The sequence below is a fragment of the Lucilia cuprina genome, chromosome 6 (assembly GCF_022045245.1).
Source record: "Lucilia cuprina isolate Lc7/37 chromosome 6, ASM2204524v1, whole genome shotgun sequence".
Lineage (NCBI taxonomy): Eukaryota > Metazoa > Arthropoda > Insecta > Diptera > Calliphoridae > Lucilia > Lucilia cuprina.
In genome coordinates, this window is record NC_060954.1 from 35,990,841 (window position 1) to 36,018,788 (window position 27,948).

At 29.4% G+C, this 27,948-nt stretch overlaps 4 protein-coding genes across 7 annotated transcripts in view; 2 read left to right on the top strand and 2 right to left on the bottom strand.

The window, feature by feature from the left end:
• Positions 1 to 675: 675 nt before the first annotated feature.
• On the bottom strand, positions 676 to 2,937 carry LOC111680820. The gene is made up of 3 exons (XM_023442540.2): positions 2,770 to 2,937; positions 1,499 to 2,706; positions 676 to 847 (listed from the first exon to the last, which is right to left on the bottom strand). Exons 1-3 carry the CDS (start codon positions 2,783 to 2,785, stop codon positions 743 to 745), a joined length of 1,329 nt encoding a protein of 442 aa, XP_023298308.2. The 5' UTR covers positions 2,786 to 2,937; the 3' UTR covers positions 676 to 742.
• Positions 2,938 to 17,296: 14,359 nt separating this feature from the next.
• Positions 17,297 to 19,645, top strand: LOC111674599. Of its 3 annotated transcripts, none has more exons than XM_046953624.1 (4): positions 17,297 to 17,333; positions 17,864 to 18,131; positions 18,415 to 19,272; positions 19,334 to 19,645. In XM_046953624.1, the coding sequence occupies exons 2-4, from the start codon at positions 17,927 to 17,929 to the stop codon at positions 19,519 to 19,521; spliced, it is 1,251 nt and encodes a 416-aa protein (XP_046809580.1). In that variant the 5' UTR covers positions 17,297 to 17,333; positions 17,864 to 17,926; the 3' UTR covers positions 19,522 to 19,645. The 3 variants fall into 3 exon arrangements, with proteins under 3 accessions (XP_046809580.1, XP_046809581.1, XP_046809579.1); XM_046953625.1 differs by lacking the exon at positions 17,297 to 17,333 and having other exon boundaries at positions 17,557 to 18,131; positions 19,334 to 19,353; positions 19,412 to 19,645; XM_046953623.1 differs by lacking the exon at positions 17,297 to 17,333 and having other exon boundaries at positions 17,560 to 18,131.
• LOC111674600 lies at positions 19,609 to 20,594 on the bottom strand. The gene is made up of 2 exons (XM_023435254.2): positions 20,175 to 20,594; positions 19,609 to 19,967 (listed from the first exon to the last, which is right to left on the bottom strand). The coding sequence occupies exons 1-2, from the start codon at positions 20,513 to 20,515 to the stop codon at positions 19,646 to 19,648; spliced, it is 663 nt and encodes a 220-aa protein (XP_023291022.2). The 5' UTR covers positions 20,516 to 20,594; the 3' UTR covers positions 19,609 to 19,645.
• An 849-nt stretch (positions 20,595 to 21,443) lies between these two features.
• LOC111674643 (heterogeneous nuclear ribonucleoprotein K) overlaps positions 21,444 to 27,948 on the top strand; it is a 74,975-nt gene continuing 68,470 nt past the window's right edge. The window contains exons 1-2 of one of the 2 annotated variants that reach the window (XM_023435303.2): positions 21,444 to 21,729; positions 24,883 to 25,017. In XM_023435303.2, coding sequence (XP_023291071.1) covers positions 25,011 to 25,017 — 7 coding nt within the window. In that variant the 5' untranslated portion in view covers positions 21,444 to 21,729; positions 24,883 to 25,010. The remainder of the gene's footprint in view (positions 21,730 to 24,882; positions 25,018 to 27,948) is intronic. The other variant, XM_023435305.2, reaches the window with a different exon arrangement.

Below are 27,948 nucleotides of genomic sequence, written 5' to 3' on the forward strand. Positions count from 1 at the left end.
TCAAAATAAATTCAATTCAAATGAATACCAATTCATTTGAAATAGAAACGAATTGGAATTCATTTGACAAATGCATTTGAATTGAAAACAAATTGCAACTCATTTGGCAAATTCATTTGAATTGGAAATTAATTGCAATTCATTTTTACCAAATTCACTTGAATTGAGAAAGTTAAGCCAATTCGTAAACGAATTAAAATCAGAAATGAATGATTCATTTACAGCTTTGCTGTACAGTTACAAAAAAACTAATTCGAATAAATATTTTAAATATTTTTGTGAAAACTTTAAAGAAGATTTTTGTTATTAAACAGATCAAATATCTAGAGCGATAACAGAAACAATTTCGATCGAAGTCAATGAAAAATATTATTCGAATACACTGACTTTAAATGTTTAAGTGAAATTACAGCGCTTTAATAAAAACCATTCTTTAAATAAAAAATATATTTTTTTCTTAATTTGCTTTTATTGTAAATCGTCTTTCGAGCCATACTACATATTTTATTAAAAAAAAGTTGAGTTGCTTTTATTAAGCCTATTTTCTGACTTACTTAAATCTGAGCTTTCGTAAAGTGCGTTAATATGTTAATAAGAATAAAAAAACATTACAGGCCTTTTGGTTTTAATGAATATAATAAGTTTTCATTATAATTTCTAAAAGAATTTTTTAAATAAATTAATTCTATATGTGTATTTATTTAGGCGAATATTTACGTAATAAATAAAAATAAATATAATCCTATGTGGTAAAAGTAAATTTTAATACGCCAGGTGGATTAGAATCCACTATGAATGATTTAAAATCCAATTTTAAAAACCGATTGTTGTACATATAACGTGGATCCTGTAATTATACATATAAAAAATTTATTTTGTTAATAAATCACTTTTTTGAAAATAAGCAACATTGCTAAGAAAATTTAGGGCGGGTTTCTTACTACTCAGTTAAACAAGGCTTAACTTGCTGTTAGATTAAACTTCGAACAAATTTAGGCGGACTTTAATCGATGATTGTGTTTTTCAGTTTTAGATTAAAGCTCAGTTAACTTTGTTAGTATTGCCAACTTTTCACTCAAAAACAAAAACAATAAACAGCTGTTTTTTGCAAGCAATACTTTTGTAAAATGGAAAATTTTGGTAAAATGTTAAATAAACATTTAAAAAATTAATAAATAAAACAAAACAATTCAGAAAATTGCAATTTAATTAAAATATTAAGTTTTTGTTCTTCCGAAATCATTGTTTTATTGTTTTTGTTAATTGTGTTTTCTCACTTATAACTTGAGTTTAATTGACCAATTACACTCAGTTAAACTAATATTAAACCAGGTTTAACCAAAGAATGAAGGTTATCTTTATAAGAAAAACTCGCCCTTATTGTGATTGTTTGCTAAATCAACATAGAGAATAATGAATATATTCCATTAAAAAGTTTACTTTGGCAAACAAAACTAAAGATATTATTAATAATAACTTTATATCGATATTTACTTGCCTCCAATATATTTTTATCAACATCGGTATCTTTTAACCATAGTTCCAAGTCTGTTGTTCGCCACTTTTGTTTCTTCATTAGATCCATACATCGCCAAATCATGGAGACATTAAAACACTTGTGAGTACTTGTCAAATTAATTATTCTTAATTGACGACAATTTTGCACAAAGCATAATACGCCATTTTCGCTTTCCAAGTCACAAGAGCACAAATGGATCTCCTCTAAATTTGGCAACTGTTTACTTATCTGACTTAACATGTAGTCACGTATACCTTCTATATCATAACCACGGCACTCATAGAACGATAGCTTTTTTAGCTCCGTCATATGTGTTAATTCCTGAAAAAATCTATCAAAGTTATGTAGGACACCATTGAACTTAAATGCTTCAATTTGTTTCAATCTCGATCTGGATATTCTCTCCAAAATATCAAAGACAAAATTTTTAGACAATATCGAAAGTTTTTTCAGTTTGGGCATACGCAGTATATCGTTTACTATATCAGTGTCGAAACACAGATGATAGTCGGCAATTTTAATGTGCTCCAAAGTGGGACATTTTTTCAGCTCTACTAGATCACAGCAATTGATTTCATCACAATCTTCCATTATGTCAAATTTACGCAATTTCAATTCTTGGAAAACTTCTCTAAAGTTATCGGAATCTAAAAACTGACATTCATCCAGTGACAACTGTCGAAGGGAACGTAATTGTGACAAGTGTTTGCCAGTTATTTGGCTGGCTCTTAATTTAAGTACCTTTAAATGGGGGAAGATGCGAACCAACATATTGACATCTTCGTCTATGAACTGTAATTCTTGTCCCGCATCCTCTAAATTCTCTTCGCCTCGTCCTGCATTTGTAGGTAGACCAATCCAGTTGAAGCACTGTGTTTGGGGAAATATTTGATCACTTAAAAGGCGCAATAGTCGTATATCGCAATACCTCATAAAAAGAGTGTTCATAAAACCCGAGACTTCCAACATGAATTCTATAAATGTCTGATCACTAATATCTTTAAGTATTTCCGGGTATATAAAAACATGATTTAATTTGCTTCTCCATAGTGCTATAATTATATTTTTGAATCTAGTGTGTAATTTGGAAATCTGAAATTGTTCCACTATATTCAAACGTTTTAGTATTAATTCCAAGCAATCGTCATTTAAATCAAGTAGTCGAGGTCCTTCTTGCAAAGAAATTTCTACAAATATACAGTAAAATGTTCAATAAAATTTATTATTTAACGATACAAATTAATACGAACCTTTTGTGGTCACCATTGTCTAGTGGTGGAACAGTCGCTTTGTGTTTATTTTTTACATGTACATACATACGAAAATGCAATTATTGTCAGTCTGTTGTTTTGCTGATTTCTTTATTTTTTTGTTCTATTTTACTTTCTTTAGTTATGCACCCACTGCAATCCAATGTTTTGTTGATACTAAAAATACGAAAAAATTGTTTATTTACTTAAATTATAAGAGAACATTTAAGCAGATATCAGAAAATTAAGAGAATTATTTTAAAGACCAGTGATGTCAAAATTGCTTATTTTTAAGCGTTTGTTCAATGTACTTAATTAAAATTGAAACCGCTGTCGACAAATTACACAAAAAGAGCGAGCGACGAATTAAAATTAAGCGACTGTCGACAGATCACATTTGTTGACGTTTATGAGAAAAAATCAAGGCAAAATATTGTTTTGTTTTAAATTATATTTTATAAAATAAAAAGGAAAGATTAAAAAATTTATTCTGAATAAAATACGGGAACAGACATATTATTTTTCCGTTTTATTTATATTTATTTCATTTAATATCTGTCATTATATGGCAGATATTATGCCAAAAATGAACATTATAACAATCCCATTTTTGCAATTTTGCAAGATTAATTTTTAACAAAATATTCTGAACATATGGCAACGCTACAATATAAAAACAAGCAAATAATGAGAGCATCGCAATTCGACTTTTTGCATTTTATGAAAAGTCGACTTTTCGACTTTTTGCATTTAGTTAAAAGTCGATTTTTGGATTATTTTCATTCAATTAAAAGTCGATATTTCGACTTTTAATATTTTATAAATAGTCGACTTTTCGACTTTTTCCGACTTTTCGACTATTTTCGACTTTTGACTTTTTTCGAATATTTTCCATATTCCGACTTTTTCCGACCAGAGTTCAAAATTTATATAGTTGCCAGAAGCGTAAATTTATAATGTTGCCATTTAACATTATATTATTATCATTTTTTTATTATTATTTTTCCGACTATTTTCGACTTTTTCCGAATATTTCGACTTCTTTCGACTTTTTCCGACTTTTCGACTTTTATTTATATAGTCGACTTTTTTCATAGTTATCGACTTTTTTGGAAAAAAAAGACTTCTTTCGACTTTTTCCGACTCTTTCCGTCATTTTCCGACTTTTCGACTTTTTTCGACTCTTTCCGACTTTTCGACTTTTATTTATATAGTCGACTTTTTTCATAGTTATCGACTTTTTTGGAACAAAATAGTCGACTTCGACTTTTTTCGACAAAAATTCGATTGTTCGATTATTCGAAAGTCGATTTATAGAACCCTAGTTCACACTAGGAAACTTTCGCAGAGAAACTTTTTCTTAATTCTCTTTTGAAGTTTCCTAAATGTCCACACATAGAAACGTTTATTTCAGAAACTACGTATTAATTGTATTGATTTGTTGTACGAATGAGAAGAATAACAAAACAAAACAAGTTTCCGAGCACGGGAAACTCCGTACCGCGAGAGAGATGAATGATATTCTTTCTCTCTCATGCAAAATCAAAAGTTTCCCAAAAAAAGTTTCCTAGTGTGGACCGGTAGAAAGATCGCAATAAAAGAGCTAGTCCATACTAGGATACTTTTGTTGAAATTTTTTTTCTTAATACTCTTTTGAAGTTTTCTTAATGTCTACACTTAGAAACTTTTGTTTCATAAATAAACTACGTGTGAATTGAATTGATTTGTTTTTGTACGAAGGAGAAGAATAATAAAACAAAACATGTTTCCGAAAACGAGAAACACCGTACTGCGAGAGAGATGAATAAAATTTCCTTCTCTCTCATGTAAAATCAAAAATTTCTAAGTAAAATAGAATCTATCTCAACCACAACGTCGTCAACCACAAGACTGCAGTTGTGGTTTCAATTGTAATCAAGCTGTTCACGAAAGAGAAATAATCATTGCATACTTAACAAGGTACCAGCCAAAGTAAATTTATCAAAAATTTATTAAATTTATTTATTAATTTACTTTGGTACCAGCACTTGACAGCAAATGCACTATTGTCAATTTTTTATATGGAATTTGACAACCGTACATTTCAAGCCTGTATAGTGCTGTTCCACACAGGAAACTTTTGATTTTGCGTGAGAGAAAGAAATATCATTCATCTCTCTCGCTGAACGGAGTTTCTCGAAATCGGGAAACTTCGTACCGCGAAAAATATGAATAATATTATATTATTTATCTTTCTCTAATGTGGACCGGCACTTAGTAAACTTCAAAAGCGATTTAAGAAAAAGTTTTTCAACTAAAGTTTCCGTGTATGGACCGGCACATACAAGACTATTTATAAACAGTAAGAAAAAAGTCGGTATCAAAAACTCTTCTTTCAAATCACTTACTTCGCGCTGAACATACAAAAAAAATACCATTAAGTTACGTTTTCCGGTTTTCACCTAATTTCGACTCTACATACTTAATATTATCTTTTTAGATTCAATTTATAGGAAATTAAAAAGTACCTTTTGCAGAACGAAAAAGTACCAAAAAATCCCATCGATTTGTTCTCGTCTAATCCAGTCTCTACATACTTAATTTCATTTTACTAAGTTTATTATTATAGGCCTGGTTCACACTTGGAAATTTTTGTTGAGAAACTTTTGATTTTTGTGTGTGAGAGAAAGAAATATCAACCATCTCTTTCTCTCACAAACAAAATCAAAAGTTTCCCAGTGTAAACCAGGTCATAGAAAACTCAAAAAGTGCCTTTTGCAGAACGAAAAAGTACCAAAATGCTCCCTTCCATGGATTCTCACCTAATTCAGCCACTACATACTTAATTCCATATTTCTAGGTTCAATATTATAGAAAATTCAAAAAGTACCTTTTGAAAAACGAAAAAGTACCAAAAAATTTCCTTTTATGGGTTCTAACTTAAGCCAGGCTCTACATACTTAATTTCATCTTTCTAGCCAATAACAACATACTAGTGCTGCTCTCGCTCTGCAACTCTTGCTCTGCTGCTCTCGCTCTGCCTTGTTTTTAAAACAGAGTACAATAACAAAATTTACCGTATGATTATGTATTTTGTTTTTTGCAATTTCATTTTGAGCATGAATAAAAAAATCAGTTTTTGATGAAATATTCAGAGGTTGTCTCTGATATTTGCTCATATCTCCGTTATTAATGGACCGATTATGCTGATTTTAAATAGCGATAATCACGAAAGCATGTCTAACAAAATTATTGAAGATACGTTTCTCGCCGATATTTGGAGTCCTCTAAAAACTGATTTCAACAAACAGACGTACATGGCTTAATCGATTCTGCTATACCTATATAAGAATCCAGAATATATATACTTTATACGGTCGGAAAATTATATTATAGAAATTACAAACGGAATGACAAACTTATATACATATGTATAAATTGTAAGCAATAATCATCTGGCTAATGATTAATCAGTACAATTATTTTTTAAGAGTCAAAAACAGTCGTAATTCAGGTCTGAGTTGGGGAAAAACTCTCGCGTCATCGCCATTATTTTATAAGGACGATCAGGCTTGTGTTTATTGCCAAGCTTTCGGCAGAATTGCATCTCACTATAATACTTTGGATTTATAATTTGTTTGGGGCTCCAATTTCATATATGAAGGTATAGGTCTCTCCGAACCAATAGGAATTACCTGGCAATTCGAGTTATAATTATTCGCCATGTTTGGGTATAACTTAGTGACTCTAAACGGTTGCGATTTTCACATAACACACATTTAAGGATTTGTAATCGTAAATGATTCCCATATTATCTATTCGAAGCTTTCAAGCGATGTATAAAATAACCTAGGCTTAAATATATTATAGGTATAACTCTCCAAATGTATAGTTTTGGAGTTATAGACCATCAAAGTTAAATTTTTATATATTCGATATCTTCTCTAATTATTAACCGATCCTGACAATATATATATCGTTAGAAAGAGCTTTGAAATACCTTTTCAAAGATATATAATATTATTAACCCTTTAAGAACAAATTCCACAAAAAGTATTTTTTATATAGAGTTTTTTGATGAAAGTTCCGTTATTTCATAAATCCATCGATATAATGGTACCGATAAATATCGAGAAAATTGTAGAAAAGATTTCAAGCTTTCTTTTGATGTATAGATATGTGCTAATATCTTAATAAATGGGGATGATATTTAAGTTTAAAAATAGTAAAGAGAGACTGTGACAAAAAATTCTTAAATTATTTAAAAAAGTCGCGCGATTTTTTCAAATAATTTTTCGCCTGCGGCGCTATCATCCAATTTTCGAATGTTTACCCACAAAAATTTGTATTTTTTTGGAGGGGTTTACAAATACAACATTTCATTACCCAAAAAAATTAAAAAAAATTGTTCAGGCTACATACCCATTTCCGAGTATTTACCCAGAAAAATCGCAATTTACTCAATACACATAAATCGGTACCTTCTTATGAATGAATTTTTGATATAAAAGAACTTTTGATATAACAGAACAAAGGTTTATATAAAAAGCACAGTTTTTATTAATCCTAATCTCAATAAGCTAATAAATTAGCTTCTATTATATATCGTTGGAAAGGTATATTGATGTAATTTTCAATACTTTACGTATATTTAGTTTAGTACTTTATATAGTTACTAGCTATACCCTGTGTGCTTCGCTACCCTCATCGTAATGGAATAAAATAAATATAATTATTGTAAATGTATATATATCTGCAATATCAAAAATTCCCCTTTTAGAGAACTCTTTAAGTTTGATTTTATGATTTTAGTCTCAATATTACAGAAAATTAGAAAAAACAGTTGAACAACGAAAACGTACCAGACAGTGCCTTTTTATATATTTTCATTAAAACAGGAAGACGCATGTTTAATTTTCAACCAGAAACCAAAAAATCGCATAAAGATTTTTATACAATCAGGAAGCTACATGTCCAATTTAATGTTTTTAGGTTCAATATTATAGAAAATTCGAAAAGTATTAGTAAAAAACAAAAAAGTACCAGAGTATGCTTTTTCAATTTTCGTTCAATTGGGATACTGCGTGTTTAATTTTATGTTTATATCAGCGAAACGCCGCGAGCTCTCAAATGAGCACTCTTGTTTTTGTTGTCACATGTACGCAAGCACACACATTGTATAAAAACAATCAAAACCAGTCAGTCTCGCATGAGCTTTGATGGAAGTAGGTTGTTTCACGCTTTTATGCTTATTTATTTCAGCTATTGTTTTTGTTTTTTTTCAGCTACAGTGAAAAAAATGTTTGAGGAATCGTACGAATATGATTTCTTGTTTGCCGAAAATTTTTTCGGTAAATTTGAGTGCTTAATATGCCAACATACATTGGCATATAAAACATATAATTTTAAAAGACATTATCTTACATTCCACAGTGAATATGTAAATATTACTGGGGATGAAAGAATGTCATTAATTTTAGATTTAAAAAAAAACTTTTATGAGAAAATGATTATGGATTCTAGTGAATCCAACGTAGTAGACGACACAAATAACAGACGTTTAAAGAAAAAAGCATCTTACGTTGTTGCTTCTTCTTTGGCAAAACGTTGCCGAAGTAAGTTAATGATTTTATTTGAATTGTTCGTTGTATCCCTTTCATTAAGACTCGTTGTAAATAACGCCTTGTTGCGAATTATGAAATAAAATATACAAAACAGAAATTGTTTTTCTTAGTTTTCCCACGAATGTCATCACTTTTCCCTCCTTATAAGTGTTGCAAATAAAAAACTTTCTTATTTATAGAATCAGAACTAAGTTTTGCTTTAGCACACTCATGTAAATCTTTTGGGTTCGTTTCCCTCTCCGACTAAGAAGCTGACGTAAACAAATGTGAACAGTTTTGTCTTTTGAAGTCTATTAAAATGTTATATATTTTATTTTATTATTTATTATAACATTTTAATAGACTTCAAAAGACAAAACTGTTCACATTTGTTTTTCACAACTTCAAGTACACTGTTTATTCAACAACTACTTATTCAAACTTGGACACACATTTTGCTCAGTGCACAGAGAGCGTCAGAGAATAATACATAACTCACACAACTACAACACCTACACGCTGTAGTGGTGTGAGTCTGCCTTTCGCTGTTTTAAAGAAAACTCTAGAAAATACCTGTGCAGAACGAAAAAGTACCGAAAAGTCTCTTTATTATTAATTTCATGTTTCGATTTCAATATCAAAGAAAACTTAAAAACTACCAGATGGAGAATGAAAAAGTACCAAAAAATATCACTTGGTACCGGGTTTCCAAATAACACCTCATTAGCATATTTAGTGTTTCTAAATCTAAAAATTTTATCTAAATTGGATCATTGTGTTTGAATAAAATCAAATTTCCAGTTTTTACCCCTTTTGGTACTTTTTTTCTACCCATTAACGAAATAAAAATTCTATTCCAAAATGTTGCAACATCGTAGTGGGAGCCCGTTATTACGTATTTATATGTATAAGTTAATAAACCAAAATCAATGTTTTATGAAAAAAGTACCAAAAATAGGTACAATTTTCACCCCTTAAACATCCGAATAACCAAAAAGTACTAAATTTATATTTTTATTTTTTCGTCAAGTTATGAAGGAGTCAAAAATATTGTTTGAATGTTCACTGGTTTAAAAGATACATGGGGTGCAAAAAAGTACCAAAATACAGTTTTTACCCGTTTATTCCCTAAAGGGGCCGAAATTGAAAAAAGTACCAGATACCTGTCCGCTTATTTTTTAAATGAACGACGATAAGCTTTAAACTATTTTTGTATCTTTTCTAGTTTAGGAGATATTAGGTTACCGATTTTACCCGTTTTACCCTTTTTTACCCCCTAAACATTCGAATTTCCAAAAATCCCGTCTTAGTGGATCTATTTGGTGGGAGACCAACCCCCTGTCCAAATTTTAACTCATTAGCTTTAACCCTTTAGGCTGTGCGATGATGAATCAGTCAATCAGTCAGTCAGTCAGTAACGTTAGAATTTTATATATATAGATAATACTTTATTCCTGCCAAAACAACAACAATTAACTAATCAAATAAAAAACACTAATTTTTGGTAATTTACCTTATTCCAACTACAATATCGCCTATATTTATTAAGATATTAGTATATATCCATACATCAAATGAAAGCTTGAAATCTCTTCTGCGATTTTTCCAATATATATATCAGTAACGTTATATCGATGGATTTACGAAATAACGGCATTTTTGTCAAAAAACTCTATATAAAAAAGTACTTTTTGTGGAATCGGTCCTCAAAGGGTCTATAACTCCATAACTATACATTTGTTGACCAAAAGACATATATCATAAATCATAAAATTAAAAGGCCTATAAGTGGTAAAATTTTTGTCAAAATTGGAGAGTTACACCCAATGAATATTAGTTCCGGATTTTTTCCTTATTTACTAATACTGGTAAAACATACAAAGTAGAAAATACAATAGGAGAAACCCCAATTTCATTTAATGTACATTGCAAACTTATGAATAAACGCCTTAGAATTTTAGAATAAGAAACCTAGTCTCAATATTTTAGTTATTCATGTTTAAATTGTATTTAGATATACCATTCGAAAGTTATTTGTATAACCCTTTAGCATCAATATCAAACCCCATTTTATTTTTTCGCTTACGTCCTTTTTCCGCTACAAGTTTTTATTCAGTCTTATTCTGAATAATAAACTTTCTGGGAATTTGTTCCCCTTCCTATACATAAACAAGTAAAAGGGAACAAAATCCCCGAAATAATTGTTTATAATTGGCCTGATTATAAAATCATTGTTGAGTTAACTAGGGTAGATGTACCAGTAGTCGGCAGTTTAACGTTTTGCTCTTTTTCAAACTATCCCCCTTAAGAGTCGGAAAATGTTATTACGATGATTTTTAGTTATTACAATTATGTGTTTAGTTAAGTTTTAGATCAACTTAACATTTTTGAAAAACAAATAACTATTTTTTAGTAATTTGTAAATTTTGTTAAAAACACCAGATTTTCCAATAGTCGGCACCAGTTAGGAACTTTGGTAAAAAATGTCCCTATAGTCAGCAGTAGATTTTTCGTTTGAAAAAAGGCATAATTATATAGAAAAAAGTGATGTATACACAATTTTCCAAAGAAAATGTTTTATTAAATTTTTTCTATAGAAATATCTGTAAAAATGTCGTTTTTTCTGTAGAAAAATATGTTATAAATATAATTATAATTGTAATAATTATACATAATAACCTTTTTTTCTATAGAAATTGAGTTCTACAAGCAATTTTCTACACAAAATTATAATTTTCGTTAGAGAAAAAAGTAATTTTTTAAAGGGAAAAGTCTTAAAGAAAATCTTGTATAAAAATATGCAATTTCCTATAGGAAAACAATTAAACATAAGTTTCGTAGAGGATATTATAATAAGAACACTTTCTGAAAAAAAAACTGTTATACTCATAATGTTTTTTGTAGAAAAACAGATGAGAAGCAATTTTTGGTATGAAAATATCAATATGCAAAAGTTTTAATTGAAAAAACTGTTATACACATATTTTTTGTATAGAAAGTTATATTCTGTAGAGAAAATGTTAATCTTCTATAGAAAAAGCTATTATTGAAGTAATTTTCTATATAAAGAATTGGGTATACACACAGTTTTTAATAGAAAAACTATTATACAAATAATTTTTTGTATCAGGAATTGTTAAAATTAACATTTTCTATAGAAAAAATTATATATAGAAACAAATGTTGTACAATCAATTTTCTATAGAAGAAATTGTAATACACTTAAATTTTTATAGAAAAAAGTGTTATAAATTTTCTTTACAAAAATAACTCTTATACATATAATTTTTGAAGAGAAAATTGTTATATACAAATTTTTCATAATAATATACCCAATTTTCTATAGAGAAATTAAAAATTTTAAATACTATAGAATACGTATGTTCGAACTTAATACCCAGCAGTCGGCATCTTTATGCCGACAATAGAAAATCATAGAAAATTTTGTCCCTAATGGCGGCATGGATTAAAATTACAAAAAATGTATTTTTAAATAACATATTCACTTTGAAATGAATATTTCAACTGTTTTCTTTGATTAAAAGCAATTTTTGTCAAATAAATCATTTAATTTAATATTTACTTGTTTAAGGTGGCACTAAAACTAAATTTTTTTAAGAAAACTGACAGTACTTAAAAAGCTGAAAAGGTGTCACTAAATAACGTCAAATAGAGACGAAATTATCTTACTCAAATTTACTCATTTCATGGAGCAAAAACACCATATTTTCAATCAAATATAGATGGAACCTTAATAACTTTGTACTGTTTCTCGTATTTATTTACAATTTTATTTAAAAAATGCCGACTACTGGGTCATGCCGACATTAGGTGCATTTACCTAAAAGAATCATAAGAACACAGAAAGTAACCTTTTTATCTTTTGATCTAGTTCACCAAATACTTCTTGACGTCGGAACAATTTCAGAAATAACATCTTAGAATGATTAATATTAATTTTCGTCGGAAACGTCAGCAACTTCCATTATGTAGCATTTTCCATTTGTTTTTATTAAATTTTTTGAAAAACATTTGAAATGGAATATCTTTGAAATATCTATAATTTTGGATTACTTAAGGGTAAAACTTACTACAAAATATCATCCAAATGCTTGAGCTAGATTTAAATCTAAGTAACAAAACCAGATACCAGCTGTTAGGCTGATCCTTAAGTTTTCATATGAGCTGTAATGTAATTCTTTTTAACTCAATTAAAAAAACTACAATTACTTATGAAATAAAATTACTATACAAAGGTTTGAGTTTAATTCTTCTTTGAAATCTAGTTAAATAAATAGCAATATTCAAGAAGATGACAGCTGTTATGTTGATCATTAAGCTATTCTGCAAAAGGAACTTTACCTTTCAAAATAAGGGTTAAATTAAAGAACAATTGCGCAAAGGTATTTCGTCATTTGCACAAAGAATAAAAAGCAAGTTTTTTTCTTAAAAGAAAATCTTTACATAAATTATCCTTTTCCATCCCCATCTTACAATAGAAAAGAAACCGCGGTAGAAAAAAGGTATCGTGAGAACATTTACCGGATTTTCATAAAAGATTTGTAACCTGAAATAAACAAAAGATATGAAAATGCTAAAATAATGAATACAAATGATGGGATTCCAACTTTATAAGTTATTAAAAATTACTTATATATCGGTAGCCATTTCCAGGTTATATTTTCAGTTCACCTAGAGAATAATCTTTATCATTTTTAATTGTACATGTTGAATGCCAATTTTATTTACAGGCCGGGGATTGTGCAATATGATAAAAATAAATTTTAAAAATAAAACATAATTGCAACAAGCCACGGTCTTCAAATAATTATGCATATTATGTTCCCAGCTAGAGCTAGCAGAAAACATTTCTAAAGAAATCAAACAAAGAGCTAGCAATAGAACCTAACCTAACTTTATAAGATTTGTTTAGTTCGCGGCAAACTTCAAATAATGTTTGGAGAAATGTATTATTTATATTATTATCAATTTACAATGCAAAAAGCACAGAAAACTAACTAAAAAAAAATACGAAAATATGAAACACTATTAAACAAAGAACATTAGAAAATACTTAAAAAATTTTATCACGTTTTAAATTAATAAAAAACAAATACGCTTTCTTTTCGATATTTAACAAGAGCTTTTTGTCTTCCGTTAAAACTGTTAATTTTAAACGGTATACTTGATGTTGTTGTTCCAATTTACCACGAGCAAATTTAAGATATTTTTTCTGATCTAATCACTTCAATTTTTAAATGTAAAATAAATCAAATTTTGTGCCAAAGTTTTTAAAAAGGTAAATTTTTAGTGGAGGGGAAAATGTAGCGAGTAGCAGATACCTGTGTCGACAAATATTAACGCCGTTGACGACTAGCATTAAAAAATTAGGTAGCGGCTTAAAATCGGCTGTAGAACTGCAGTTACACGCTAAATTTTATTATTTACAGGGCTTCATTTAATTAAAACGCGAGATTTCATAAATTATTTTTTTAAATCAAGGTAATATTAGTTCACTGCGCATTTGGGTCCAGTAGGAGTAATATTATTTTTTGATTTTTTTTAAAGGGATTCACAATGGTCTTTTTAGGTTACGGGTGGATGTGGATATATCTATAACGCCTTAAATTATGCTTTAAAGATTTATAATAATTTGCATGTTTGTGAAAGTTTACTAAACGAAATTTGATTTTTTTCACAAATTTTGGGTAGAATTTTGAAAAAGATTAAGCAAGACTAATAAAAACAGTTTTATTTACAAACGGGTCCACATTTTCCTTTTTAAATTCAGACAGCGTATGCGAGGCTCAAAGGCTGAACGAAATATTATAACATACCTTTTTAATAAAGGCCCAATAATGAATGGAGAGCAAAAATTTAAGGGCGTGGCCATGTTATTTGAAGAGAAATCATATGTTGAAACATAAAGTTGGATTGTTTTTCTTTTTGGAACGTTTTCCGCCAACAAAACGAAATCATATGATTGAGTACACCGAACAGAACAACTTTATTGCACGTGATAATGAACCAAAACTTTTGGCAATGTTGATCTAAGTGTAGCTATCGGGTCATAGGAAACAAACTTTTTGGCTGCTCATCAAAATCTCCTTACTCAAATCCCGTAGAAATGCACCGTTTTAGAAACCATTGCAGGGATCAAATATATTCATAAGTTGCTTAAAAAAAGGTGCTTTCGAACAGCTATTTATGGAGTTAATTCAGTCTTGTAACTCACAGCGAAATGGAATTAAACTTTTGTTGTTATTATAATGTAGACACAGAATATTATTATTATCAATTATATAATTTTGAATAAATCAATTAAAATAATATAGCACTTTGTATACAATGCTAAAAAAAGTTGCTTAGGGTTTGAACAATACTGTATATAACATTATCGTTATTAAAGATAAGAGTGTTTAAGTGATTTTCGGTAAGGGATCTTGTATGGGGCTGATCGGACTCATATAACTCATTAAAAGTGTATTTTTTTTTACAAAACTTTTTTTGTGCCAAATTTTGTAAGGATATTATTACTCGGTAATTGTATTGCCTTGTATGCCAATTTTTGTTTTGTAATAAGTTGTATGTGTTTATGTGATATAAAGGCTAATAATAAATATGTGTCGAATGTGAAAAAAATTAAAATAACATTTCTGTGTAGACCAAAGTTTCTCATTTCCAATACCAAAATGCTTGGGTTGTGTCAAAATAAATTAATTTATTTTTAATCTAAAAAAATTACATTTATGTTTTCAAAGCAAAAAAAAATAAATTCAAAATTATTAATTAAAATGTTCATAAAAAGTTATCAAGAGTTGTAATTCAGTCTGAGTTGGGAAACAACTCTCGCGTCATTGCGATTATTTCTTAAACGCGTTCAGGCTTGTGTTTGTTGCCTGGCTTTCGACAGTTTTGCGTCTCGCTCGCACTGGTGTAGTGTATTACTTCACATAACTGTTCAAAGTTATATGTTGTCTACATTAACCTCGTGCTTTCGTTTCACCTCAAGTAAGGTTATGTTTTATTGGCTTAGACCACAGAATAATAAAATGTTTGGGACTTTATATGGACATTATTGAAATTATTGATGGACCAACGAAGTAATCCCAAATTTGACAAAAAAGTTTTCAAATAAGAAAATTCAGATGAAGAAGCTTTAAAACATTGTCCTGCTGCAGATACAGCCTAAATGTAACGACGGTTTTGTAGGTAATATTGTGAAATACACAAGAACTATTTTTTCCAATGTTTATTATTTTTCAATTTTAGAAATTTCATTTTGACAAAACCCAACTGTAGACAACAAAAATTTGTTATATTTGTTGCCGAAAGGCTCCCACCTTACTTATTACATCATGATAAAGTTTTTAAAACTTTAAATTTAAAAATTTCATAAAAATACTGAAACTGTTGCCGCCGTTTTGACATTACTGGCGCAGATTTCTGCTTAATATTGTAAAAGAGTTGCCGGGATGTTTTAATATAATTGAGCAATGTTGCCATTTCATTTAATGAAATGGTATTGCCAAATGCAATTTTTAACGAAAATGCTACACTTAAAAAAACGTTTTCATTTATATATATATCAAAATTTCAAATTTCATACAATGTTAACTTCTAGCCTGTATGTATAGAGGTCGTAAGTTCTTTTCCCATCAGCGACTCTGTTGAATACACCCAATAGTGAGAATGCGCCATTTTCATCTGGGTTTTGACAGATTAAAACCGATTTTAAAATGATGGTGAATCAACTCTAAATAAAAACTTTGTTACAAATATTAGAACATTTACAATTTATCCTGCCCAATATAATAGTTTTTAAAAATTATTCGAAACAATGTATTAAAAATTAATTCTAATCTAATAGTGAACATAACCCTAATTTTTCCGAAATTTGTTTAAATATTCGCAATTTAATTTAAAAATTATTTTTTTTAATTTAATACACATATTTATTCGTGAAACAGTAAAGGCCTAACTATAATATGCATATACTACCTTAAGTCAGCATAAGCAACTGTGCGAATACATATAAAACGTATGTGACAAACTATAATGTACTTAATGCAACTTTTCGTCAAGTTTCGTCAAATGTCATTTGCTTAAGCAAAGTACCAAATTGGTCGCACATTACGGACGGAATCAGCTGTTTTTTATTTATTTTTTTATTATTTAAAGAAAATATGGAAAAAGACGAATCGAGTTTTATATTAAATTTAATTGAAAGTTTCGAAAAAAAGAAATGTTTATATACTTCTGGAGCCATTCGTGTATAAATGAAAAATTGTTGATGGTCAATTTCCTTCATTCGTAAAAAGGACTGCACAAAAAACCCGTTCCTCCGTCTGTCTCTGTTAATTTCTCTAACGGAACAGGAACGTATTCTTTTCTTCTTTATATCACCTATTTTCTTTAAAATACACAGCTCTTCGAATAAAGATTTCAATATCATTAAATTCTTTAAATATTTTAATTTTTTATCCATTTTTATTCAAAAATTGCTACAAAATCTGATATTTGTTTATTATGATACAATTTTTGTTACCAGTGCTGTATATTTTTGTAGTTTTGCACAGAAACAAAAATAGGAGTATCTTCGTTTTCAAAATTAACTTATAATTATAATAATACATGGTATATTTCACTTGATTTTTATAAATTATGATTTATTAATAGTTTTCTTATAATTTTTTTTTTTTTTTTGAGAAAATAAGAAAAAATAATATTTTTGTAAAATTACGTTTAGCACATAAAAGTGCAACTGTGTTTTTGTAGTTTCATAGTTACTTACAGTGTACACTGGTTACTTAAGTACATTATAGCCACAAAAAAGTCTCTTCATATTTTATTAAGCATTTGACAGGCTTATCGTTAGGTTTTGACATTTACTTAAGCTACCTTAAGTTCATTATAGTTAGGCCTTAAGTGAATTTGAATTAGTGTTTTAACAGAGTCCATTATCGGCATCTTTTGCAGATGGTACGAATCAAAACTATTAAAATAATTCGACTACATTCGCCTATACATACATTTTTTTAGTCTTTTATACCAGTTTGCAGAATACCAGTTTTGCAGAATACGAGTTTTGCAGAATAAGGTTGAATAATAGGGCGATACTTACAGAAATTGTAAGTGATGTCAATTTCTGTAAGTATCGCCCTATTATTCAACCTAATTCTGCAAAACTGGTATTCTAACAAAAAACGAAACAGTATAGGTACCAAACGAAAAAAAATTTCGATTCGAATTAAAATGCACAATAGGGGTGATTATTCAAATTTAGGCGGGCAACAATTGTTTAAAACATATCGTTTATACCATGTATGGTCAATAAATATAATAAATACAAATAGAAACTTTAGTTAGAAGTAATTAACAAAATGATAATCAATGATATATACGAAGTAAAGCTAATAGCCAGAATCGTATATTTTAAAGATAAGATAATAGATATTATTATCATTATTATTATTATTGTTTATATATAGTTCATTCATTATACATAATAGTTAAATGCACCAACTTTTGGCAAAATCATTTAAAACGCTACGAAACTTATAATTAACTAAACAATGTCTCCCTTGCCATCGTGTAATATTATTTTGGAACCAGATTTGCCCTCCTGGTTACAGCAAATCAAATTGGAAAATACTATTAGAAAGGAAACGAATGAAGATGTTTGTAAAATATTGAACATAAATATAAAAAATGCTTCTAAGTCTGGAGAAAATTATTCATCACTATTGTTGCGCATAAAAACGGATGTTGAATTGGCTGGTAAGTTTGACAATAGTTTATATTACAGTCGAAAAATTTAGTTTGAATAATAAAAAATATTTATTTGAATCAGAGACTGCTGACCTATAGTCCTAAACTATAGTCAAAATTGTCAATTATAGTCAAATTGTTGAAGTATGGACCACATATTGTATTGTATTCTAAACAATAGTGTAGATTATAAAATGGATTTGTACATTCCAGTTTAAATTAAGCCTTTTTTGACTTTTAATATTATGTAAATTGCGATTAATTCCAATAACTTTCTGATCTTAATTTTCAGATGGAAAACACAAAACATTGTCATTCGTTTTAAAAGCCCAACATTCCAAACAATTTATGATTCAAATAACAAATATGTTACGACTTTTTCCCAAAGAAGAAGAAATGTACTATAGAATTTTGCCAAGATTTGAAAAACTTTATGAAGATGTTGGTAAAATCGTGCAATTTGCACCAAAAGTTCATCGATTTGATCATGATATTGGTGTGGAGCATATACTAATGGAAGATTTACAAATGAACCGTTATAAAAATATCAATCGGTTCGAGGGCCTTGACATAATTCACAGCGAAACAGTACTAAGGAAACTGGCGGAGTATCATGCAGCATCGGCTTGTTATGTAGAAAAATACGGCCAGTTTAGTGAGGATTTTACCCAGGGAGTTTTTAGTTCTAAAAATCGTAGTCTTCTGCAAGAGTTCAATGCCTCAAGTGCGTTTCTAGCGCAATTAAAAAAATGGCCAAATTGTCTGAAATACTATGAGAAATTATGTGATACTGATGTCTATTTGGTTGATCGTTTGCTGGAAGATCAAAAAGTTAACGCCCGTGAGTTTAATGTTCTCAATCATGGCGATTTATGGTGCAATAATATCATGTTTCAGTACGATGCATTTGGTAAAATTAAAAACACTTTGTTTGTAGATTTCGCTATAAGCAAATATGGTTCACCGGCTAATGATTTGTATTATTTTATACTTTCATCTTGTGCTGCGGATATAAAATTGTCTAAATTTGATTATATGGTACGTTACTACTACGATCATTTAATTGAGAATTTGAAACTATTACAATACGCGCGTCCTCTGCCGAAATTAGTAAATATTCATTGTTCTCTTTTAAGGAATGGCTTAGCCGGTAAGTTAGAATACTGAAAATATGTATATTGCTAATTATAATTAAATTATAATAATTTCAGCTTACATGGTTGTGTCCAAGGTATTCCCTGCTGTCATTTTGCAAAATACTGATAATGCTAATTTAGAAAATTATATAGATGATCAGTCCAAAATGAAAATGTCAATGTTTTCTAATCCAAAATATGTTGAAGCCATGATGGAGATTTTACCCTGGCTAGATAACCGCGGTTTATTGGATTGGATTTAATCATGCATGCAGATAAATTATTTATTAAGATATGCAATGTTTTATTAAAAAACTTACTAATCCCTTATCATCGTATTCATGAAAGCTTTATATTATTTGCATAAAATAATTATTTTGCTTATAACTAAAGTTTTATATTATTTCCAGCTGCAATATTTGGCTTAATATTTTCTTCGTTTTCTGTGAGTAATTGATCTTGTAATCTTATAACTTCTGCTTTGGCTACATCTATCTTTTTACGAAAACTGACCATAGATTCCATTAAATAAATACGCTGATGTTTGACGTCCTGTATTTGTTTACGCAAGGCAATATTTTCCTGCATAACTTCATCAAGTTGTTTATTCTGAAAGTTTAATTGAGCCTGTAAATATCGCAAACGTTTCTCTTTAAAACGCATGCGTATGGGTCGTGTACGTTCCCATGGTGATTTGTCATCCATATTCCTGTAACATTAAAAAAGAGTATTGTTTTAATTTTATGTTCTGTATGTCTTAAAAGTTTTTTATTTAGTTTTCAACCACCATACCAGTGTCACTAGTATTTGGACATACAACAGCCCTAATTAAGGAATAGCTGTTTTTTGTCTTTTTAAACAAACTAATAGTCAAGTACAGAAACAAACCTGCATTATAATGTCCATATATATTTACCATTTGTGTCCCTCATAAGACTTAAATTCCTCTTTACACATTTCCAGGGAAATCAAAGCTTCAGATACACCATTGGAAATCCAAAAATTATGTAAAGCTTGTTGCATTTGCTGTTGTAAATTTTGACGTATAGTATCGGTTAGTTCTTCTTGAGCTTTTAAGGCAATATTTTCACGTTCCATTAGAATTTTGGCGAATGGTTCCAAATGGCCAGCATTTAATTTCGACCACATTTGTTTGTAAATTGTTTCGTATTCTTTGTACGCATTATCACCGAAACCTGCATATTTCTGGTAATTGGCTGCAACATTTTCTGTAGCAATATTTTGCGATTGAGACATTTCTAAAATAAAAATTAACTATAATGTTTTTGCGCCACTTGCTTTTGAACAACAAATTTTTGTTTCACAGCCCTGCGGCGACAAATATTAAGAGTGACGGTATATGACACTAAAAATGTCGGCGTCGGCTTTAAATGGTCGGCTAAATGTTCAGTTATTTCTAAACTTTTAACGCTTTTAAATAAAAACGCAGTCCAAGAGATTAAAAAGTGTTATTTTAAAAGCAAATATTTTAAAAATCTACATATTTGTTTTTTTAATACAATTTTATTTATTTCTCTTGTTATACAACTCATTTTTCACAAGATTTATTTTTAAAGTCATGAGAAGTTTAGATATCGCTAAAAATATGCGTCGCATATCTTTGTTATGTTCAACGTTATATTATTTTTTTTAATTTTTTTTATATTTATATGTGGCGTTGCCAACTATTGTTTTTACAGTGTAACAGTTTAATGTATTTAAATGTTAAAAATCGAAGTCGAATTTTTTTGCAGGTATGGAGGGAAATAATTATACAAAGTAATTCATTACATGGTCAATTTTAATTACTTGTAATGTGAAATTGATTAACTACAAATACATGTAATTTTAATCAAAGTTTTTTTTTAATTACAATAACTTCTAATTTGTAATTGACCAATGACATTACAGTCATTATAAAAGCAAATTTTTTCAAAAAGCGAATGCGATAAGTGTGACATTACTTTTTATGGCGAAAGAAACGTTATTTGGAAGTTAGCTTTTGATTTATTTTATTTTCATTAACATTAATAAAATAAAATCCTCTAGCTTTCATTTCACCGTTGAAAATTTTAAAACATACAGACGGTTTTAAGATGCAGCCGAAATTTTTAGCTTCAGCCGCCGCTGAGTTTAATGTTTGCCGGCGCTGGGCTCTGTTTGCTAGTCGCCATTTGCAATTTTAATGAATTTGCTCGCGCATTTTTACTAGTTGTTTTTTCCGCCGTCTTTGCTTGTTTGTGGAAGCCGCATAAAAAAATCTATAAAGTTTTGCTAAAAATTATTGCAAATAACTTATTAATTTGTGAAATTAAAGAAATTATATAAATAAATACAGTTCTAATAAACAGTGTTTCGTGCCAATAGATCAATTACTAAACAAACATAAAAAACAAAGAGCAACAAACAAAAACTTGCAAGAAAAATATATAAAAAAATCTAAATTCTAGACACAGAAGACATTATCAAAGGTAAGTACACAAAAGCCAATTAACTACTCCCAATAATATAGGAAGCAAAGAAAATTGGGTGACGCGCTTTTCAATGATAAAGCAAAATACAATCAATATAAAAATGAAAATTTGTACCGAAAGTTTTGGATTTTCCTTCTTTTTTGGGATTTTCCATATTGTTGGTTTAGTTTAGAACAGTACATACATATTTAGGTACATTTTCTTTTGGCTGTGTTATACTTAATGCTCTGCTGGTTTTTGTGGTTGATATGTAGTTGTTTGTATTTATTTTAATGATGGCGTGCGTATATTTTATTCCCGGGTTCTTAACAAAATTGTTTCATATAATCAAATAGTCTTTAAAAGTAGTTTTATACGGTGCTGCAAAAAATATATTTGAGAAAAATTTGTATTCTTTGTCATCTTTTGGTCGTTCATTCTTTTCATTATTGTCTGTATTCCATTGTGATTTTTTTTGTTGTTGTTGGTTGGTAGACCCATAATTTTTACGCATGCGCCAGTAGAATTAGGTCCAGTGTTGCATTTTTCAATTGGAATAATTTTCAGCTACAACTTTTTTCTTCTTTTATCATGGTACTCTGCGATAATTTCTAAGTGCATTAACCTTTTTTATAACAAACAAAGTTACTTTATTTAATACATTGGCTTATTTTTGCTTTTGTTCGTTTTGTTTCTTACAATTAGCATGTTCTTTTTTAATGTTACTATTACTGTCTATACATCTTCTGAATTTTCATATTTACTATTGTAGTCTTAATAGGCTATAAGCATTGAACCATATCTGCTTTTGTACAAAAAAAGTGTTAATTACTTTGGCTCCTAGATTATTTACTAAATCGCCATGTGAAAAACTTTGTACGGTAGAAAATTTAAAAGATAAAGGTCTGCTGCTGCTATAGCATTTGAAGTTTGTTTTACATTAATGTTAAAAGTATATGTTCGCTTTTGGAGTAGTAATTCATTTCGGATATTTCCGTTTTTAATCATTTATCAAATCTAAATAGAATAGTCCATTAACTAGTTTATTGACTAGTGTAATGACAAGTCTTATAAGTAGTGTGTGGCACTAATATATTGTATAGACAATGGATTTGTGTGTTGACTAGTCTATGGACTATTTATCAAAATTTTTAAAAAGTTTAAAATGATCTGTTTCAGTTTTATCCTAAATAATATAATCCTTTAGATTTTGTTTCATTTTCTATACTTAAAGCACGCAAAAAGGAAAAAACTCACAATTAATGAATATGTCGAAAGACGAACTGTTACTACAACACTATAAATGAAATATCAAAAACCCGCGTTAGTCCTATTCGGCCAAATATAGTCAATTAAAAGTTTCCCTGTAAAAAAACTATCGGACACAGACGAACTATAACAACAATACTACAATTTAATGACTAAAATAAGCATTTTGCTTTTAGGAAAAAAACATAATCTAGGGTAAATATTTGAACAATGTTAACCATCCCCTATTCAATAAGTTTCTCTTTAAACTGTACTTCAGTGTTTCGTCGGAAATTGTTGAGTGTTTGTGATCCTTTTCATGGCTGAAATAACACTGAACAAAAAAATACATATTTTTCTTTAAATGTCAAGTAAAATTTATTATAATGACAGAACTCCAACTAAAACATTTACAAAAACCTAAACAAATTTGGTTTTCTTTAAGTTATCAAAATTTACCTGTTATTTTAACGGTCTTATGGCACAGAGAGATGCAGCCATCTTTCTAATTCTGCCATAAATGGTCTCTGTTTTGTATTTTTTACTGCAAAAAAAAAGAGTTTGACATTTTGAATCTTTAACAAACGAAGAAAAAAACAAAACAAATATTTAAACATCTGACGATCTAAACTAAAAAAGTAAGAAGTTATAGTCGGGCGAAACCGACCATATAATACCCTACACCTGTAAACAAATGAAAAGTGATTTACTTTTCATAATAAAGCATTTAAGTTGAATTGTACCTTGCCTCAGATTCACTAAAGCCATTTACTAATTAATAAAACTGTGGGTATTTAAGTAAAATTTTGATGGGGGCTTTTTGGAGGGGCTAGGGTCAAATGAATATGAATTATCTCCAAAATTGCGACCTGTAGTTTGATTACAATGTTTACAAGCCCTATTCGGGGGTACAGTTGTATGGAAACTAGGTGAAATAATGGACTGATCTTAACCATTTTCAATAGAGTTTGTCCTTGGGACAATAGAAAATCACGTACAAAATTTCATTCAATTATCTTCAAAATTGCGACCTGTAGTTTGATTACAAGGTTTACATGGACGGACAGACAGACAGACGGACATAGCTAAATCGACTCAGAAAATGATTCTGAGCCGATTGGTATACTTTAAAGTGGGTATAGGACCAATATTATTGTGTGTTACAAACATCAGCACAAACTCAATATACCCTCCCCACTAAAGTGGTGTAGGGTATAAAAATTATCTAGATTAATTATATGCATTAGTCTTTCGTCATAATAAATATATTATTAACTAATACACCTGTTAATTATTCTTACTAATTCAATTCACATGGCCTGTCTCTTGTTGTGTTTGTGTAACAATAAAATCACACTATAATTTTCGCATGCATTTTATTTTTTCGAATCATTGTTTGTTTTTATTAAAAATAAATGTTGCAGTTTGTATTTTTGTTTGTTTTTGGTATTTTGGTATAATATGAATGCACATGTTGACATTGAACCAAATTCTTTTCCATTTATAAGTTTGTTTTGATTTTGGTTTTTTATGACCCCCCCCCCCCTCCCCAAACAAGATGCATCTTATTGTTTTTTTGCCATTAACAACATTATAAAATATACATTGTTTTGTTCATCTGTTGTGTTGCTGTTCATGACTTTAAAAAGACAATACAACAAACACTTGTTTATTTTTCCTAGCCTAAAATGGTAATATGTAATAAAAATCAAGACTTTTTTAAAGCAATGTGATGTAATTGAATAGGTTCGTGCACCCGCCATAAAATTAATTTAAAAAAAAGTAGTTGTAAGCGCTACATACATACATATGTGAATGAATTTTAAAACTGCACATTTTTTTTTTATATTAAGTTTTTATCTTCTTAAACTACAACAAATATATCAACAATAATGTTTGTTTATTTACCTTTTTTTATTGCAGAATTAAACTTTAAACAAGAAAAGTGAAAAAGGTGTTTTTTTCTTAAACATATTTCTCACAAAAGAAAACTAGAAAAACTATAACAAAACTTATCTTCAACTAGAAAGACCACTTGTTTTTAATTCATTATGACAAGTAAGTAGTTGTACTAAAAAATATTTAGAAACTGCTTAAGGTTTGGGTTTGTTTATACTAGATTTTACTTTTTTAAAATTTTGTTAAGTTTAAGATAAATTAATAGTTGTTTTAAGTTGTTACTATATTTTGCATGTTTTATTTTTGTAATAGATAATTTTAAATTACGAATTAATAGGTGATTAAAACTCATCACTTATAAATTAGACTTATAAATTAAACATATCTTGTTTCTATGGTAAATTGTTTCTTCTTTTATATTATTTTGTTTAGAGATCTCTAATACTCTTTAACAAACTGTCGTCAGTTCACGATTTAAAGAGTATTTTTATAGTTAAAAATGACTTTAAGTAGCAAAAGTCTAATATTTTACATTAATGCTTCCTTGTTTTTTCGTTTAAACTTAAGGTTCAGATATATCAAAGGGGGAACAACGTAAAAAGTTTTATTTAGAAGATGTTCAAACTTTTTAACTTTAGATACGTCGGAAAACGAACTAGGATTCTCTATCCTTGGTTCGTTTTCCGTTTTATCGTTTTAGACTGTATGATGGGGAATAGACGTTCGTATTATGGAATAATTTTTGTTCGAATTTTTCACCCTCTTTATTCATTCTTTATATCAGTTCTGGAACTAGTCGATTCTCACCTGAGTCACTGGTTAAGGAGCGCACAACAGGCCCGATAGAGGCCTAGGTGTATTTCTTCGGATTGATGAATATACATCCTCCTTTCAAACTAACTAACTAGCCTAATAATGCACCACGAAAAGAAACTGTTCTAGTGTTGTTAAATCTTTCCAATTTTACATTAATTGTTTTTTTTTCTTTTTTCAAAGTTAAGTCATCATGACGACCACTTACTAAAATTTTTAGCCCATAATCGCCAAAATGTCAAATTTTTAGTAATCAGTAATGTAGTAATTTTATACATTACTTAATAATTAGTAGAGTAACCATTTAAGGTCAATGAGAAGAGTGGCCATTTCTCTGTAACTTCTGCCTAGTAAATAAGAAGTTAGAGGTTAGGTCCCTAGTTGACATCAGTAGTTTTTTTACAAATAACATTTACTTATACTTTCAAGTAAAAATCACTCCAAACAGCACAATGAAATAAATTATTAATAAAGATCTAAAAATCCAGTCGTAATTTAGGTCTGAGTTATGGAACAACCCTAACATCGTGCATAAAACATAACCTAAAGTGAGGTTATGTTTTATTGGTGGAGAGCATATAATACTAGAACGTTTCAACTGTCGTAGACCACAAAATACTCACGATATAACCTGGTGGAGACCATTCAAACTGGTGGAGACCATTAAAACTCTAGAACTTATATACTTCCGGTGTAGACCAAATAATACATTTGATACGACCAAGTTTGTTGCTCCAACTTCCTATATGAAGGCATAGGTTCTTTGGTTGGATTTCTCCGAGCACACGTGTGATAACGTGGAAATATGATAATACAACGTCATCCTAATAAAACCCCCCATTTAAAGAGGATATGTGAAAAGAAAACCCAGTCAAAGAAGTAAAAATGAATCTTAAATAAATAAATAAATAAATAAATAAATAAATAAATAAATAAATAAATAAATAAATAAATAAATAAATAAAAATAATTCCCTTGACAAAACCTAGTAGGTTGCGAGGGTTAAGTCCCGCAATTTCCCCCAGTTCGCTGTAGAACTTATTCCATAGCCATTTCAGTCTGAGGTCTTGTATTCTAGGACATTGGCAGATAATATGCTCGATCGTCTCTACCTCCTCCTCATCTTCGCATAACATGCAATAGTCCGGTATACTACTGTCCCACTTACTGACAAAGGTTCTAATTGAGCAGTGTCCAGTTAGAAACCCTATCAGAACCCTTAGACTGCGTCTTTCCAGTCCTATAAGTATTTTGGTAGCACCCATATTAAGTTTTGGTCACAGGTCCTTTGATAACTTGCAATCCAATCTACTATTCCAGGACTGGTTAATGATATCTCGGATTCTTTCGAATATCATCCTATTATAGTGACAAATGGGTGGTTTTACCATCCTTTCCCTGTCATCTATATCAAGGTTCGAACCCAGTCTAGCTAGTTCGTCCGCAACCTCATTACCCTGCATATTACAGTGCCCTGGCATCCAACACAATCTAACGACAAATAGTCTCATAATGTCCCTAAGGGCATACGAAAGTACCGTGTGATATACCAATGCTCTAAGAGCAGCTTGGCTATCAACATAAATTGTCACAATCGACCCCGGATCGATATGATTCCTTATCAGTTCTGTCGCTTTCCAGATCGCTAGGATCTCTGCTTGGAAGACACTACATTCGTCAGGGTGTTGGAAAGACCGTTTTATGTTGATATCAGCGATATAGACACCGGTACCCATGCCGGTATCCATTTTGGACCCGTCAGTGAAAACTGCACACCTACCAAACAGTCTATCGGGTACAAGCCAATCATGCTGGATTTAACTCGGAACAAATTTAGGCGATCTTTAACTACTGATTGTGTTTTTCATATCAGTTAACTTTGTTAGTATTGTCAACTTTTTAATTAAAAAACAATGAACAGCTGTTTTTTGCAAACATTACTTTTGAAAAATAAAAAAATTAGAAAAAAATCAAATAAACAATAATAATATTGATAAAACAAATCATAAAATTACTATTAACTTAAAATATTAAGTTTTTCTTCTTCAAAATGTATTATTTTATTGTTATAACTTAGTTTTAATTTGCCAATAACATTACTAATAACATGGAACGTTAACCGATTGACCATGGCGGTCTTGAAAGCCTTAATGGCTACAAACCAACAGAGTCCTCAATGTACATCTCCTGTGATCTGAGACAGTAAACTTTCCAGGCATTCACAAATAATTTTGGCACATTTTATTTCAGGAATGAACCATCGGCCACAGTCGAACT

Coding starts and splice junctions, on each gene's coding strand:
- LOC111680820 (XM_023442540.2), bottom strand. Junction 848..1,498: donor TTGATAAAAATATATTGGAG/GCAAGTAAATAT, acceptor GTATAATTACAG/GATCCACGTTATATGTACAA.
- LOC111674599 (XM_046953624.1), top strand. CDS start 17,927: ATGTCTCCCTTGCCATCGTGTAATATTATTTTGGAACCAGATTTGCCC. Junction 18,132..18,414: donor AACGGATGTTGAATTGGCTG/GTAAGTTTGACA, acceptor CTTAATTTTCAG/ATGGAAAACACAAAACATTG. Junction 19,273..19,333: donor TTTAAGGAATGGCTTAGCCG/GTAAGTTAGAAT, acceptor TAATAATTTCAG/CTTACATGGTTGTGTCCAAG.
- LOC111674600 (XM_023435254.2), bottom strand. CDS start 20,515: ATGTCTCAATCGCAAAATATTGCTACAGAAAATGTTGCAGCCAATTAC. Junction 19,968..20,174: donor TCTTATGAGGGACACAAATG/GTAAATATATAT, acceptor TTAATGTTACAG/GAATATGGATGACAAATCAC.